The 13,802-nt window shown below is 60.4% G+C and overlaps 3 protein-coding genes across 8 annotated transcripts in view; 1 reads left to right on the top strand and 2 right to left on the bottom strand.

Moving 5' to 3' along the window:
* Positions 1-8,871, top strand: part of IFT172 (intraflagellar transport 172) — a 36,983-nt gene extending 28,112 nt beyond the window's left edge. For 2 of the 4 annotated variants that reach the window (XM_074820474.1, XM_074820472.1), the window contains exons 37-48: positions 78-187; positions 700-766; positions 1,033-1,119; positions 3,036-3,152; positions 3,622-3,732; positions 4,526-4,645; positions 6,136-6,231; positions 6,556-6,615; positions 7,389-7,487; positions 7,616-7,769; positions 8,398-8,489; positions 8,710-8,871. In XM_074820474.1, the coding sequence (XP_074676575.1) occupies positions 78-187; positions 700-766; positions 1,033-1,119; positions 3,036-3,152; positions 3,622-3,732; positions 4,526-4,645; positions 6,136-6,231; positions 6,556-6,615; positions 7,389-7,487; positions 7,616-7,769; positions 8,398-8,489; positions 8,710-8,799 (1,203 nt within the window). In that variant the 3' untranslated portion in view covers positions 8,800-8,871. The remainder of the gene's footprint in view (positions 1-77; positions 188-699; positions 767-1,032; positions 1,120-3,035; positions 3,153-3,621; positions 3,733-4,525; positions 4,646-6,135; positions 6,232-6,555; positions 6,616-7,388; positions 7,488-7,615; positions 7,770-8,397; positions 8,490-8,709) is intronic. The other 2 variants (XM_074820473.1, XM_074820475.1) reach the window with 2 other exon arrangements.
* Positions 8,872-9,133: 262 nt separating this feature from the next.
* KRTCAP3 (keratinocyte associated protein 3) lies at positions 9,134-11,634 on the bottom strand. 2 transcript variants are annotated; one of them, XM_074820477.1, is made up of 6 exons: positions 11,425-11,634; positions 11,274-11,333; positions 10,516-10,716; positions 10,146-10,280; positions 9,767-9,858; positions 9,134-9,576 (listed from the first exon to the last, which is right to left on the bottom strand). In XM_074820477.1, exons 1-5 carry the CDS (start codon positions 11,632-11,634, stop codon positions 9,775-9,777), a joined length of 690 nt encoding a protein of 229 aa, XP_074676578.1. In that variant the 3' UTR covers positions 9,134-9,576; positions 9,767-9,774. The 2 variants fall into 2 exon arrangements, with proteins under 2 accessions (XP_074676578.1, XP_074676577.1); XM_074820476.1 differs by having other exon boundaries at positions 9,787-9,858.
* An 81-nt stretch (positions 11,635-11,715) lies between these two features.
* Positions 11,716-13,802, bottom strand: part of NRBP1 (nuclear receptor binding protein 1) — a 40,655-nt gene continuing 38,568 nt past the window's right edge. For both annotated transcript variants that reach the window (XM_074820470.1, XM_074820471.1), the window contains 5 exons: positions 13,584-13,719; positions 13,454-13,507; positions 12,919-12,982; positions 12,777-12,832; positions 11,716-12,594 (listed from right to left, as the gene is read on the bottom strand). In XM_074820470.1, the coding sequence (XP_074676571.1) occupies positions 12,496-12,594; positions 12,777-12,832; positions 12,919-12,982; positions 13,454-13,507; positions 13,584-13,719 (409 nt within the window). In that variant the 3' untranslated portion in view covers positions 11,716-12,495. The remainder of the gene's footprint in view (positions 12,595-12,776; positions 12,833-12,918; positions 12,983-13,453; positions 13,508-13,583; positions 13,720-13,802) is intronic.

Raw genomic sequence — 13,802 nt, 5'->3', positions numbered from 1 at the left:
CTGGTCACTTCCAACAGCACCAGCTGCAGCCGGCGCCACTGGGGTTTCGTCTGCCATGGGATGTCTCTGCTCTGCAGGCAGCCGAGCTCTACCTCAGCCTGGACCTGGTCCAGGAGGCTATCGACGCCTTCATTGAAGGGGAGGAGTGGAGCAAAGCCAAGCGCGTGGCCAAGGAGCTGGACCCCAGGTGTGCCCTGGCCTTCTCAAGTCAGACTCTTCCTGCTCCCTCTCCCACCCCCAGATAATGCCTTCCCTGTCCTGTCCAGCAGCCCCCACATTCCCGGGATTCTCCCCACAGGGGCCTTCCCGTGCTCGACAGGGCACATTCTCCACAGCTGCCCTTCCCCAGCCATTTACTGTCCTGACGCTGTTCTGCTGCCACACATCCCGGGGAAATCCTTATCCCCTTTTGTCCCATCCCTGTCCCTATCTCCCCTTCCCCTGGCATAATCCTCTACACGCATTTCCTTCTGAAAATCCTTCAGAAGGAAGGATCCCTTTCTCTCCTCACACACTATGTTGCAAAGAGCTGCCCAGACCCTTTCTTGCCCCTGCTACCTCTGCTCCCAGCAGCAGGCCGGAGGGACGTGGCACAGCTCTAAGTCCTCTTTTCCCCAAAGCAGACAAAGTTGAATCCAGCCTCTGCACTGATGCAAGACACTATTAATCTTGCTGCCTATTAAGATTCTTTCTGCCCAGTAGGTCAGAGGAGTATGTGGACCAGCGTTACAAGGAGTATTTAAAGAACCAAGGAAAGGTGGATTCGGTACGTGTTTGGGATGTCTCACAGGCTAGGGAGTGACGCCAGGATCTGTGCAGATCCTTGGGGCTTTTGCCTGCATATGCCCAGGGGTGAGGAATCTGTATGTGCCTGTGAGTCGTGGTTTCCATGGGCCAGACGGGTGACGCTGGCCCTGTGCCAGAGAAGGGGAGGGACTGCGTGTGCGTGAAGAGCCAGGGGGGTGACGCCTGCCCTGCTGCTGCTGGGGACCCTTGCCTGCACAGTGAGTCCGTGGTTGTTTCCGTCCCCAGCTGGTGGGAGTTGACGTCGTGGCTGCTTTGGACATGTACGTGGAGCAGGAGCGATGGGAGAAGTGCCTGGAGGTGGCAGCTAAGCAGGTGAGTGCCGGCGCGCGCCCTCGGCAGAGGGACACGGGGCTCAGCTCCAGGAGCTGGGGCAGGGGAGCCGACGGGCCCGGCAGAGCCGGGGGGAGCAGGGGCAGCTGCCACGGCACCTCGGGAAGCGCCTCTCCGCTCTCCTTGTCTCCCCCAGCCAGGCCAAGCAGGGAAGCGTCAGAACCCAGGAGCGTGTTGGGTTTAGGTTTTTGTGATTAATGGAGCGTTGGAAAAAGCGAAATGGGTTGTTTGGGCTGGAAGTAATTGGTACCATGGAAACTGAGAGACTTGTAAAAGAAAGCCTTCTCTCTACACGTTCTGTGGAGGCCTGGTGTCACCAGAAATGAGACAGCCTTGTCAAGAAAGCAAATTTGACATTTTTTCATTTTTACTGACCTAAAACTAGCAAAATTACCTGGGCAGAGTAATAAAAATGGAGAAAGGCAAAATGAAACGGTTTTACAGTCCTATTCCAATGCAGTAACAGGAGCAGAAAGCTCTAGATTACCAGGATCTGCTTTGAGGGTTTGTTGTATTCAGTGGTTATTGATTGGGGATTGGTTATTGATTCACTGGTTATTGGTAAAGGAGCTAAACCAAGGGCGGGTTGATTCTTTGAAGCGAGGCATTGCTTCAGGTCCAGTAACAGGGCAGCCCCCAGCGCTGGAGTCCGCAGTTAGTGGAGACATCACGACTCATCACTCAGGCAAGCACTGGGAACTTGGCCAGGCGCTGGTAACCCGTTGTATTGTGGTTTCATAACTTCGTTTCTAATGCAGTAACCAGTAACCTGACTTTGGGCTCTGCTGCAGTAAACTTGATTTCTTTTTGACTCGGGCTTCTCTGGTGATACAAATGGTCTTTGCTGTAGTAGTTGGTTCTTGGAGACTTGTATGCTCATGTTCTAATTGTCAGGATATACCAGTGTTGATCTTCTTCCATAAAGAATAACTTCATGTGCAATTTAAAGGCTTAATCAGTTTTATTGTCAGCCAGGCACAACACTACCCGCGTAGTCCAAGAAGACGTTAGTCTGTTTATGCCTCTAAGAGAGCATTAGCACAACCTTGCTCCATGACCAGTGCAGGATTTGATGACTTTTGACTCAGATGTTCTACAGTGATTATACAGGAAAAAATTTACATTTATCAAAACAGGTCACAGACTGGACTTAATCTTTATCCCAAACTGTCCTGTACCTGCTGTTTCACCAGCATCCACATGTGGGTGTTCAAGTTCTAGACATATCATTGGAGCACTGGTCTCTCTTGTGCTTAACAAACTTGTTTCCATTGCTCATTTTTGACAGGATTGCACATTTTACACCATCTTCTGCATCTCATTACTATATTTAAGCCCGTGTGAAACAGGTCTTTCCTCATCTGAATTTCTGTCAGGCTGACGACAGTCAGTCCTCAGCAAAGTGTTGATGTGATCAGCACATGTATGAGCGGCGCTCGGAGGAGACCTCCAGCGCCAGAGGTCTGACAGCATTTGAATGATGGACTAGAGCAGCCTTGCAGATTATGAACGTCTTCAGTCCACAAAGTGTTTAGATTCATTCCGACATTAGGCTGAGGGCTGGTGCACGGTCGGTACCTGTGGTGCCACGGTGTGGAGGCACCGCATCCTTTAGGTATTGGGCAGTGTTCCTCTGGCAAGTGGTGAACAGCTGAAAAACAGCTTTATTTCCATGTCTGGAAGGATCAGCACAGCGTCAGCTAGCCAGGAATAGAGGTGTCAAGTGGGGCCCAAATCAAAAACCAGATCTGCTGTGTGCAGTCTGTCTCTGATTATCTGGTCTCGCCCTTTGAGGCTCAGGCTGGGGTGTGTGTACATGCCTCTGAAACCATCCTTACCAAGTGACAAGTGTTCAGTTCATGAATCTCACGCTGCTGCTTTCTGTGTGCATTCTCCAGAACTATAAGGTCTTGCACAAGTACGTAGCTCTGTATGCAACCCACCTCATCCGGGAGGGCAGCTGGGACAAAGCCCTGAGCCTGTACGTCCACCACGGAGCACCCGCCAACCCACAGGTAACGAAGATGGCGTGACAGTGTGCTGTGATCTGCTACTTGCGTGGGCTTCCAGTCCAGAATGGGGGTGCCCGGTGTTCAGCACATCCAAGCCACTTCTACCCTGCTGTGGATTCTTCCAGAGGCTCCTCAACTGGAGGACCAAAGGCAATCTGCTGGCATATCCTCCACAGGGAAGGAGCAGGGGGGAGCTGAGTATTTGCGTTCGTGCCGAACACCTCAACCACCAAGACCAGAGGAAAGGGAACCGTGTTTGCCTCTCTGAGAGCGCTGGCAGCAGGAAGCATTCTTCCTCTTCCTCGTTTCCCTGCCATGTGCTGTAGCACCCACTGCAGCCCGCAGCGGTGCTGCCCCGGGAGCCTGCGTGCTGAGCTGCTGTTCTCGAGCCTGTGCTCGGCAGCCGGAGAGCTTCAGACTTCTGCTGACTCCCCATCTGGCTTCCTCAGGATTTCTCCCCTTTTTGTTGCAGAATTTCAACATTTACAAGCGTCTCTTTGTGGAGATGGTGAACGCATCTGGCATGAATTGTGCCGAGGCCTACTCCAGCTGGGCTGACCTGCGTGATGTGCTCTTCCATCTGGTGAGTGTGGGCCTGGCCACCGCTGCCTCTCCAACTCCAGCACCCTGGTGGCTCCTGGCAGGGAGGAAGGAGAAGCAGTCTCTAGCCAGGTGACACGGGCAGTATTTGTTGAACACAAGCCGAGGGGAAATGGGGAAACGTCCACAATGTGGAGAGTAGAGCAACAGGATATTGTGAAGCAGACATGGGTGGGCAAGAGAAGTCAGGGCAGAAGACGACCCTGCACTCAAGGCCAAATCCTAGAAGTGCGTCTAGGCACTGGCACTTGCAGAGCTCCCTGTGTCACTGCTACGTGAGAGTTTATCACAACATGCCCGCTTTTCGTCCTGCACCCCTGCATGAGGCAAGGACCTGGGAAAAGCACAGGACTACTGAGCTGGGAAAATAAGAGCCCTGCCCGTCTCCCCAGAGACGCTCAGAGCCTTCTGCTCCTTCTTCTCTCTCCCAGAATACCTCAGCCAGAGCCCAAGACAGCCTCTTCTCTGTTTCTGTCCCACAAATACCCACCTCTAGAACAAATGAAAACCTCAAATCCCCCTTTGTGCACCCAAACTTAGGCCTGCTTCCAGCGCTGTCCGTTGTTGCAGTACTGTTGGTCTCCCCTTCTCCCACAGCCTCCTCCCTTCAGCACTCTGTAAGACCCAGAGCACCCAAGGCCCAGCCCTTTCCCAGTCCCCAGAGCTGCCTGGATATTTCAGATCCTTCTCTCTCCCAACTTCTCCCTGGACTCGAGTGGATGAAGAGTGCCCTTGTGCTCTCATGTTCTCAATTACTCTCCTTTTCTCTTCTTCAGTGTGAAAACTTAGTAAAGTCAAGTGAGGCAAATACTCCAGCACATGAAGAGTTTGAAACGATGCTGCTGATCTCTCACTACTACGCCACCCGCTCTGCGGCTCAGGGCGTGAAGCAACTGGTAAGGTTTCTGAAGTTCCTTTGCCAGGTCCCCGCCCTGAGTGCAGAACCCTGTGGGGACAGGCGGGTTCAGGGCTGTCCACAGCTCACTGTTCCACGTCATGGGTCACTTACACATCATGGAGGCATGAGGAGGGGACTGCAGTGGTCTTGGAGCTCGCCACTGGCAGGTGGAACTGGGACAGTCTTCTCTGACTCCTGCCCCCAGCCACTAAGGCTGAGATGTAAACCAGCGGGAAGCTGATCCATATGCTCAGCATGACTTCTAGGAGCAGAGGCACTGGTGGAAATTTAGGGATCACACAAAAATCTGGTCATCCCAGGAGAGGCATTGCTTCCTCCTTAGCCATCCTGGGCCATGAGAGCTGCTGGGCTTCACACAGGGTCTGGAGAGCCCGTTGGCTTTGCACAGGGCTTTGGGAACTCGTGGGCTGGCCTGCGGGGCCTTGCAGGGGCTCTGGGAGCTTGTGAGTGGGGACCTTGGCATCACACGGGGCTTGGGCAGATGCTGGACCTGTGTGCTGGGCCTCTTGGGGGCTTTGGGAGCTCATGGGTCTGGGTACTGGAACTCACAAGGCACTGTGAATATTTTTGAGTCTTATGTGTGTTGGGATTTGTTCTGGGCCACGATATATAGCAGAGTCCCTGCTGAAGTCTTGATCCATATGGGATTGTGGAATTCTGGTAGAGCTCTGTGGGACTGGAGCTGTGATCGATCCGGCTGTGAAAAAGAAAGGTTGGCACAGCTAGAACCCCAGTAAGAGTCACGGGGGGACTGGGGCTTCCCTGTGGCTGTGTGTTTGGATCTTGGGGGTCCAGAGACATGTCAGGCTGAAAGAACCAAGTCTGGTGTCTTGGAAACCCATCCAGACCCACAGCTGGGGATGTTGAGGTGCTGGGTGGGCTCTCTGGGACCGTCACGGAGGGGTGGCCTTCCCAGTGCTGGTGTGACGAGAACCTGTCTGGCAAGCAGAAAAGTAAAATCTCCCTTGAATTCCTCACTCTCACTCAAAAATTCTTATGTGATTGAATACAAGAAAAAACTTACTGTGAGTGTGGCTGAACACCAGAACAGGTTGCTTGGAGAGGTTGGAGAGTCTCCATCCCTTGAGTTATTCAAAACATACCAGAGTCATTCCTGAACGACCTCCGGTAGCTGACTCTGCTCTGAACGGGGCAGGGGCTGGACCAGGCTGTGGCCAGAGATCCCTTCCAACCTCAGCTGTGCTGTGACTCCAATGCTGGGAGTTTGGGTGTGGCTTCTAGTAAAACCAGCAAGGTTTGTAAAGCAGAAGGTCTTCCCCTTCAGGTGACAGCCCTCAGGTGCGTGAGCGTTCTCACGCTGAGGACTGAAGTTTTTAACGTGTTAATGTCTGGCACGTGTGGGTGCAGAGTCCCTGCCGCGAGCCTGGGGCAGTGTGGCCTCACGAGATCCCTTCCAACAGGATTTTTTCGTGATTGTTGTGGCTTTACTGTCCCCTGTGTCTGCAGGACGCTGTGGCTGCCAAACTCTCCGTTTCCCTGCTGCGCCACACAGAGCTCATCCCTGCAGACAAGGCTTTCTACGAGGCCGGGATGGCTGCCAAGGTAGGAGCTATCTGCCACCGGTGCAGCGAAGGAGGGGGAGGACCCTGGGCTCAGGCATCCTCAGCTTTACCCTCCCCTGTGCTCCCCGAGCTGCACAGGGGCACCAGTAGCCAGACACTGGCACTGGAGGTCGGTGTGAGGTTAAGGGTTGGGCTAGATGATCTTCAAGGTCCTTTGCAACCTGGATGATTCTGTGATTCTGCGAGGTCTTTCCTCACACGCCAGCCGTGTGTTTTGCTGTGACTGGCAGTAGGCAGCGGGAGGGCAGAGCGGAGCTGGGCACTTGTGGCACCTGGTCTCACTGGCGGCTCCTCTCTGTACCAGGCAGCCAGCTGGGAGAACATGGCCTTCATCTTCCTGAACCGCTTCCTGGACCTCTCGGACGTGCGTATGCTCCGCTGCAGGGAGGGCTGTCATACCTCAAACGGGCTGTGGGGACAAAACCTCAGCCTGGTCAGGGCACTCCTGAGGCTCAAACGTGGCAGCACATTTGAGCTGGTGCCGGTGGGGAACGCTGAGCACTGCTGGGGCTGTGCGCAGCGCCCAGTACCCCCACACCGGCTGCGGAAGGACATGCCAGCAGGGCACCCCCAGCAGCCCTGACCGTGCCGCCGCGTGTGCCTGTGCCGCCGCGTGTGCCCGCTGCAGCGATGAGTGACCTGGCCTGAGGGTTTAGGCCTGTGACCTTCATGGCTGCAAATGCTGTTCCAGCTCTTGGGATGATCCCCCCAAGTTGTTCCCTGGGGGTGGAGGGCATGGCCCAAGGCTTTAGCCACAGTGATACAAGACTCAGGAGTCCCCCCGTGCCAGACAGCTCCCTCCTTGACCAGCAGGTTGGTCACCAGAGCGCACCAGGCCCTGGGAAGCTGACAGACCTCACTGTACCAGCCTTCCAAGTGTTGTCAAAAGTTGCTGGGGAGAAAAAAGCTCCCTGTTTTATCTTTCCCTGCTTTGAGGCCACCTGACAAGCATGAGCAGTATGCCGTTTCGGGGGCACACGTCCTCCAGGGCTGCAGGGGACGGCTGTAAATGCCACCTCCCAGGAGGGCCCGGGTGCCACAGCACCGGCGAGCAGCAGGGGGGTGCCTCGTGGTGTGGGTTGTGCTGCCCGCTCCCGGCTGGCATTGCCTCCTGCTCCATCGCTTCTCCTTTCTCAGGCCATCGAAGAAGGGAACCTGAATTCTCTGGACCACTCGGATTTCCAGAGCACCGACATTCCCTTCGCAGTGCCACTTCCAGCCCAGCAGCACGTGCCTGTGAGTGTCACCTGCCCGCAGCTCCCGCAAGCGCTGATGCTGCTTCAGGGGCTGGGACTGGGGTGGGACAGCGGGGGCGGGACAGGCGCACACAGCCATCGGGAGCTGCCCTGGGCTCTGCCCCACAGGAGCAGACACGGGAGGAGGTCAGGGACTGGGTGCTGACCATGTCCATGGACCAGCGGCTGGAGCAGGTGCTGCCGCGGGACGAGCGCGACACCTACGAGGCCTCGCTGGTGGCGGCGGGCACGGGGGTGCGCTCCCTGCCCTGCGTGCTCACAGGTGGGCACGGCCCGGCCCCGACCTGCGTGGGAGGGGCTGGAGGGGTCAGGATATGCTGTAACGGGAGGAGGGAGACTCTGGCTGTGGGACCAGTTCTGCGGGAGGAGGGAAAGGCCCATTTTTTAGTGTGAGGGTGACAGCACTGGAAGGGCTGCACCGACGACGCGGTGTCTCCATACTCGAGACAGTCACAAACCACCTGGATGCGGTCATGGGGAACGGCTGTGGCCTTGCCCGAGTCGGGGGGGGGGGGGGGGGGGGGGGTTGGACCATACAGACCTCAGAGGACCCCTCTGGCCTCCACCACTCTTGTTTCTGTGATCCTGTGACTGCGCAGTCTCGCATAGCCCTGCCGAGGAGGCTGCCCAGGCTGGCAGCACTGACACGGGGGCACAGGCAGTGCCTGTCCCTGCTTTGCCCACCCCCCCCCTCCCCAGCCAAAAGCTGTCCACCCTGGCAAGTGCTGTCCCCCACACGCACACCATTCCGCGGGGGGGTGGGAGAAGGGGGGGAGCAGGGGTGGGCCACCGGCACCAGGGCTCTGGCTCCAAAGGTGAGGAGTGGGTGCTCAAGGGAGGGGTCTGCGCTGGGTCTCCTCTTGTTTCTGAGGGTGTCACCGTGCGACCAGGTTACCCCGTGCTAAGGAACAAGATTGAGTTCAAGCGGCCAGGCCGAGAAGCCAACAAGGACACGTGGAACAAGTTCCTGATGGCTGTCAAGGTGAGCCAGGCACACCGTGGGGCAGGGAGACAGGCCGCGGGTTGTTCAACACCTCACAATAAAACATTGTCCTGCTGGGGGGAGAGACACCGGGCCACGGTGGTTTCAGTGTGGGATTACGGAGCTTATGGAGCTGGGGCAGAGCCGGCCCCACCTGGGCAGCGCTGCCAGCCCCAGGGGTGCCCCCCCAGCCACTGCCAAGGCCTCTCTCCCCCTGCAGACATCCCACAGCCCCGCCTGCCAGGACGTGCTCAAGTTCCTCAGCCAGTGGTGTGGGGGACTCCCGAGCACCAGCTTCTCTTTCCAGTGAGCTGGACCGTGGCAGCTGTCAGTCCCGTTCTCCAGCACCCTCCGCTTCCACCCCAATAAACCCGTCTCTCAACCCTGTTCTGCTCCGGTTTGTCAAGGGACGCCAAGCCCAGAACACATGTAGCTCCCAGGGCACAGGCCCGCAACCCCGTACACGCATCTCCCGGCCTCAACCCAGCGATGCTGAATGTGTGTCCCTGCGCTGCCGGGTTGCGCTGGGACTCTGTCCCTGTCCCTGTGCCTGGCAGGGGCGAGCACGGCACTGGGCTGCGCTGTCATCGCACCGGCAGGCCCAGCCCCGCAGCCACCACCCTGGGGAGCCCCTCACACAGCACTGAGAAAATGAAAAGTGTATTTAGTCGCGGACACAACGGAGGCTCAGAACAAAGGGGCTCTTCACCTTCCCCTCCTGGGCCTGCTGCTCTGCAGAGGGGCCATCAGGACCCGGACCCGGCTGGCGCCAGGCCCCAGCACCTCTGCCTGCCCCTGCCGCTGCGTGTCAGCGACTGACGGGGCCTCTTCTGTGCCAGGAAGGGCCTCGAGCTGGGGGGCAAGGGGAGAGCATCCGGGCTCGCGGCACCCGCTGGGCGAAGGCTGCCTGGTGCCCCTGGGCAGCTCGTGTCTGGAACCGGCGGGGTTTGTCCCAGGTGGGGTGCTGGGGCTGGGGGGGGATAGGCACAACCCTCCTCCTGCCCCGCAGCCTCCCCTGCCCACGCCGACACCAGGGCAGGAGCACGGTGCCGCTTCACCTCGCTGGATCGCAGCACTCGGGCAGCACCTGGGAGGGAAAGAGCAGGAGTGAAGGCAGCCTGTGCTGCCGGGCCAGGCACGCGCCGGCACCGCTGGCCACTGTCTGTGGCGTGTGCTTGGAAAGAAACGTGTCAGGGGGCCAGTGTGGGCAGGGGCCCTCCTGACAGCGGCGCCTGCCTCCTCCTGTCCCCCAGGCATGGCCCCCGCGCTGCTCTTACCTCCCCCGTTACGCACACACCTCAGCTGGCCCCGCCAGCAGCTGCTGCATCTCTCGTGGTGGCCCTTCGCTCTCTGTGCTCGGCCTGGCCAGCTGGAGACAAAAAGAGGAGGGTTGCAGAGATGTGGGAAGGGCTGGGCCAGGCTGGAGGGCAGCACAGGCTTGGCTGTCAGAGGGATGAAGAGGAGGGTCCCTCTGCGACTACCAAGGTGAAGCGATGCCAGTCTGTCACCAAGGCTGGCTAAATGAGGTTCAAACTTGATGTCCCCCCCCTCCCACTGCTGCTCATCCAGGACCAAGGGCCCAGCAGAACCCAGCGCCTTCAGAATGCAGCAGAAAGGCAGCAGTGGGGGCGGCAGAGGCAGGGAGACGGCACGTACCTGCTCTTTCCTGTAGCTGCGTGCGCAGGGCCCGACGCCCCGGAGGATGAGGGCGGCCAGGCAGCACCTGCCCGCCAGCACGGCCTCGGCGGCCGCCAGCACCATGGCGGGGAACCAGAGCGCCAGGGCCGTGTCCTGCGGAGCAGAGGGTCGGGGCTGCCTGGGGAGCGCGGGCCGCGGCGCCCAGCCTGCCGGCATGGCTGAGCAGGCAGCAGGGAGGGGACGGGGGAGAAAAAACAAGGGAGCAGGAGAGGGAGGCAGGGAGAGGGTGGGCAACGCGTTAGGGAGCAAGAAAGAAGAGAGAGAAAGCAGACACAAAACAAGGAGGAGCAGGAGGGGCCAGGGGGCTGCGGCAGCCCTGCCGACTCACGTAGATGCGCGTGGTGTTGAAGGGACAGTCGTTGGTGACGATGGCTGCGCGGGCATCGGCGGGCAGCGCCGAGCTGTTGCAGCCGGTGACGAGGCGCGTGCCCCGGCTGTGCGCCGTGAGGGCGATGGCCAGCGCCAGCCCCGCGCCGCAGGCTGCGGACAGCAGGCAGCTCAGCAGGGACACGCTCAGCAGGGTCCAGTGCTGCGGGGACCAAGAACAGGCCAGAGCCGGGGCAATGCTGGGGCGAGGAGGCACAGGCACCACGCCCCCCCGCGCCCCCCCTGCGGGGTAACGGGGCGCTGGGAACCCCACGGGCGAGCAGAGGCGACTTCTTGTCCCTTCGGGGATGAGGCTTTTGCACCACTCGCGTCCTTCGCCCCCCTCCCGTGAGCCCGGAGCCCCCGGACGCCCCCTCCCGCAGGCTCCTGCCCCCCCTGGGAGCCCCAGCACAGCCCCGGCTCCACCGAGAGCCAAACCCCCCCCGCCCCCCAGCAGCCTCCTGCGTGGGCCAGACCCCGGCTGCAGCTTCACCCGCAGCTGAAGCGTTTCTGCCCCTTGGGGGGGGCCCCGCGTCCCCCCCCTCCTGCCCCACCAGTACCGCGGGCGGGGCCGAGCCCGGCGACACCCGCGCCGAAGGCGGAAGGAGCCTCCGGGGACAAGGTCCGGGGAGCGGCTGCGGGGGAAGGGGGGGGGGGGGGCCTGGGTCGCACCGAGGCCCCCAGCCGCCCCCCACACCCCCCCAGCCCCCCCGCACTCACCAGGGCCGCCCGCGACAGGTTGTGGGACACCAGGATGGCAACGATGCCCGCGGCGATGCTCTGTGGGGACAGACCCGCGCTCAGCCCGCGGCCCGACCCCGGCCCCGGCCGGTTCCCGGCCCCCCGCGACCCCCGGCCCCGCCGCTCTCACCAGCAGCCCCGAGCCCACCGACACCGCGTTGGCCACCGCGTACTCGGGGGTGGCGGCGCGGCCGGCGCCGGCCACGTGTCGCAGGACGGAGCCGTGGACGATGGCGCCCAGGACCAGGCTGCCGTGGCCCAGCACGATCAGCCCCAGCCCCCCGCGCATCAGCCCCCGCGGCTCCCCCGGGCCCCGCCGGGCCCCGCTGCCCCCCGCCATCGCCCGCGGAGCCGCCGGCCCCGCCCCGGGGCAGCGCCGGCCCGACCCGCCCCCGCCCCGGAAAGAGGCAGCACTCGCGTATTTACAAAACAGTTTATTAAAAATAGGAAATGATAGAAATGAGACGCAGGAGCAGCGCTAGGCCCAGCCCCGCGGAGCACCCCGGGACGGGACAAGGGGCGGGGGGGGAACGACACACACACACACACGACACACGCGGGGGCCCCCAGCCCAGCGCACAGCGGCAGCAGGGGGGTCCCGGTGGGCGCGGGGGATCCCGGGGGTCGCGGCTGTGCAAAACCAGTAAACAAAGTGCAGCCGCAGGGGAGCAAGGGGGGGGGCAAAGCGCCGGGCACCCCCCTCCCGCGGCCCGGGAGCACGGGGAGGGGGGGGGGGGGGGGGGGCAGGGGCAGTCTCGGGAGGGGGGGTGGGGGGTGTGGTGGTGCAGGGAGGGGGCAGGGCTTAGGGGCTGGCCCCTGCTTACCTTTAAATTAAAAAAAAAAAAAAAAAGGAGAAAAAAAGAAAAACAAACATTTCTGTGCTGTGCAAAAGATACTTTGTACAATTCAAACAGAACAAACTCCATGCACATGAACGGGGCTACAGAGCCCCCCCAAGCCAGGACCCGGCTCCGCGGCCCCACTGGGCAAAATCCCAACAGAAACAGGGCTGGAAATAATACTGATGCGCAAAGTCCCCTGGACTAGGCGGGCAGGGAGGATTGTCGCTGAGCCCGGCCTCGGCACATGCAGGAGGAGCTTCCAAGCGCTGCAGCTGGGGTCTCGCTGGTGCCCACAGCGGGGGCTGAGGCGGAGGGGGTGCGGGCAGCGGCCGCAGCGGCCACCCGGGAGCCAAGGGGGGCTACGATGACACCGTCACCGCCGTCAGCGCTCCATTCCGGGTGTAGTAGAACTTGCTGAACGCCTCTTCAAGTAAACAGGTAAGTCTACTCTGGTCAGCCTGGGGAGAACCAGCTCCCGTGAGGGGCAGGCCCGGTCCAGCAAAGCCAAGAGCTCGGCTGAAGCCCATCAGGGCACGTGGGCAGGGACACGTCTTATTTCTCCTTCCTCCCCAGCCAGGAAAGGACTGATCTGGCCTAAAGCGTTGAGGGTTGAGAAGGGAAGGCAGAGCTGCATCCTTACCTCGCTGATGAACCCCAGCTGCACCAGTTCAGCTGCCAGCTCCTGGATGTTGTCATCTGCAACAGAGGGAGGGGGCAGGCCCCGGCCCTGAGCGCACGGCCGGGCCCGGTGCACCCACCAGCATGGGAGGGAAGGTACTTACTGGGCTGCAGGTCACAGCTCAAGTGTCGATTCAACTTGTCTTCCAGTTTCAGCAGCAGCGTTAACTGCGGGGCAGAGGGGTTCTGGTGAGGGACCGCAGCAGCCTCGTGGGCTGCCCCAGGCTGCGGCCGCCACGGCCAGAACCTCAGAATCCTTCAGGTTAGAAAAGCCCCTTGGGATCATCGAGTCCAACCCTCAGCCCGACTCTACAAAGTTCTCCCCTACACCACATCCCCCAACAGCTCATCCAAACGACCCTTAAACACATCCAGGGATGAGAACCTCCTCAGAAATCCCCATGGCGACAGGGGCTACCCCGTCCAGAGCCCACAGGAGTCCAACAGAACCCCCTTTCTCTCCCAAACCAGCGCCAGCAGCACCAGCCTGCGGAGGAAGCCTGAGCCTGGGGGTGCCCAGTCACGGGACCTGGATGGGGCTGCGGGCCCAGGGACGGGTGCTGCAGCAGCGGAGGGCCACAGCAGGCACCAGCCCTGCAGCACAACCACCCCCAGCGTCAGCCAGGAGATGCGACGTACGTGGTGCTTCACTCCCTCCTCGACGGACTCGATGTTGCACTGCATCAGCACCACCTGGAACGGGAGCAGAGAAGCCGGTGACCGGTGGCCGTAGCCTGCGGAGGGGAGGGAGGGGGCTCCCATCTCTCACCTTGCGTGTCTCCACCTCGGCGGGCTCCGGAGTCGGGGTCTTGACGGATGGCGGAGCAATGGGAGATTTCACCACGACCTGCTGGGGCTGCTGGGGCCGCGGCATCCCGAAAGCTGTGAGTGGGTAGATACCATTCCTACAGGAAAGGAGCAGGGCCTGAGGTTAGGCCTCTCTGAAATTTTTCCAGTCTCAAACACAGTAAAGTCGCCTTTTAAAAAA

This window comes from Strix aluco, chromosome 3 (genome assembly GCF_031877795.1).
Source record: "Strix aluco isolate bStrAlu1 chromosome 3, bStrAlu1.hap1, whole genome shotgun sequence".
NCBI lineage: Eukaryota > Metazoa > Chordata > Aves > Strigiformes > Strigidae > Strix > Strix aluco.
This window is presented reverse-complemented; position numbering and strand designations above follow the sequence as displayed.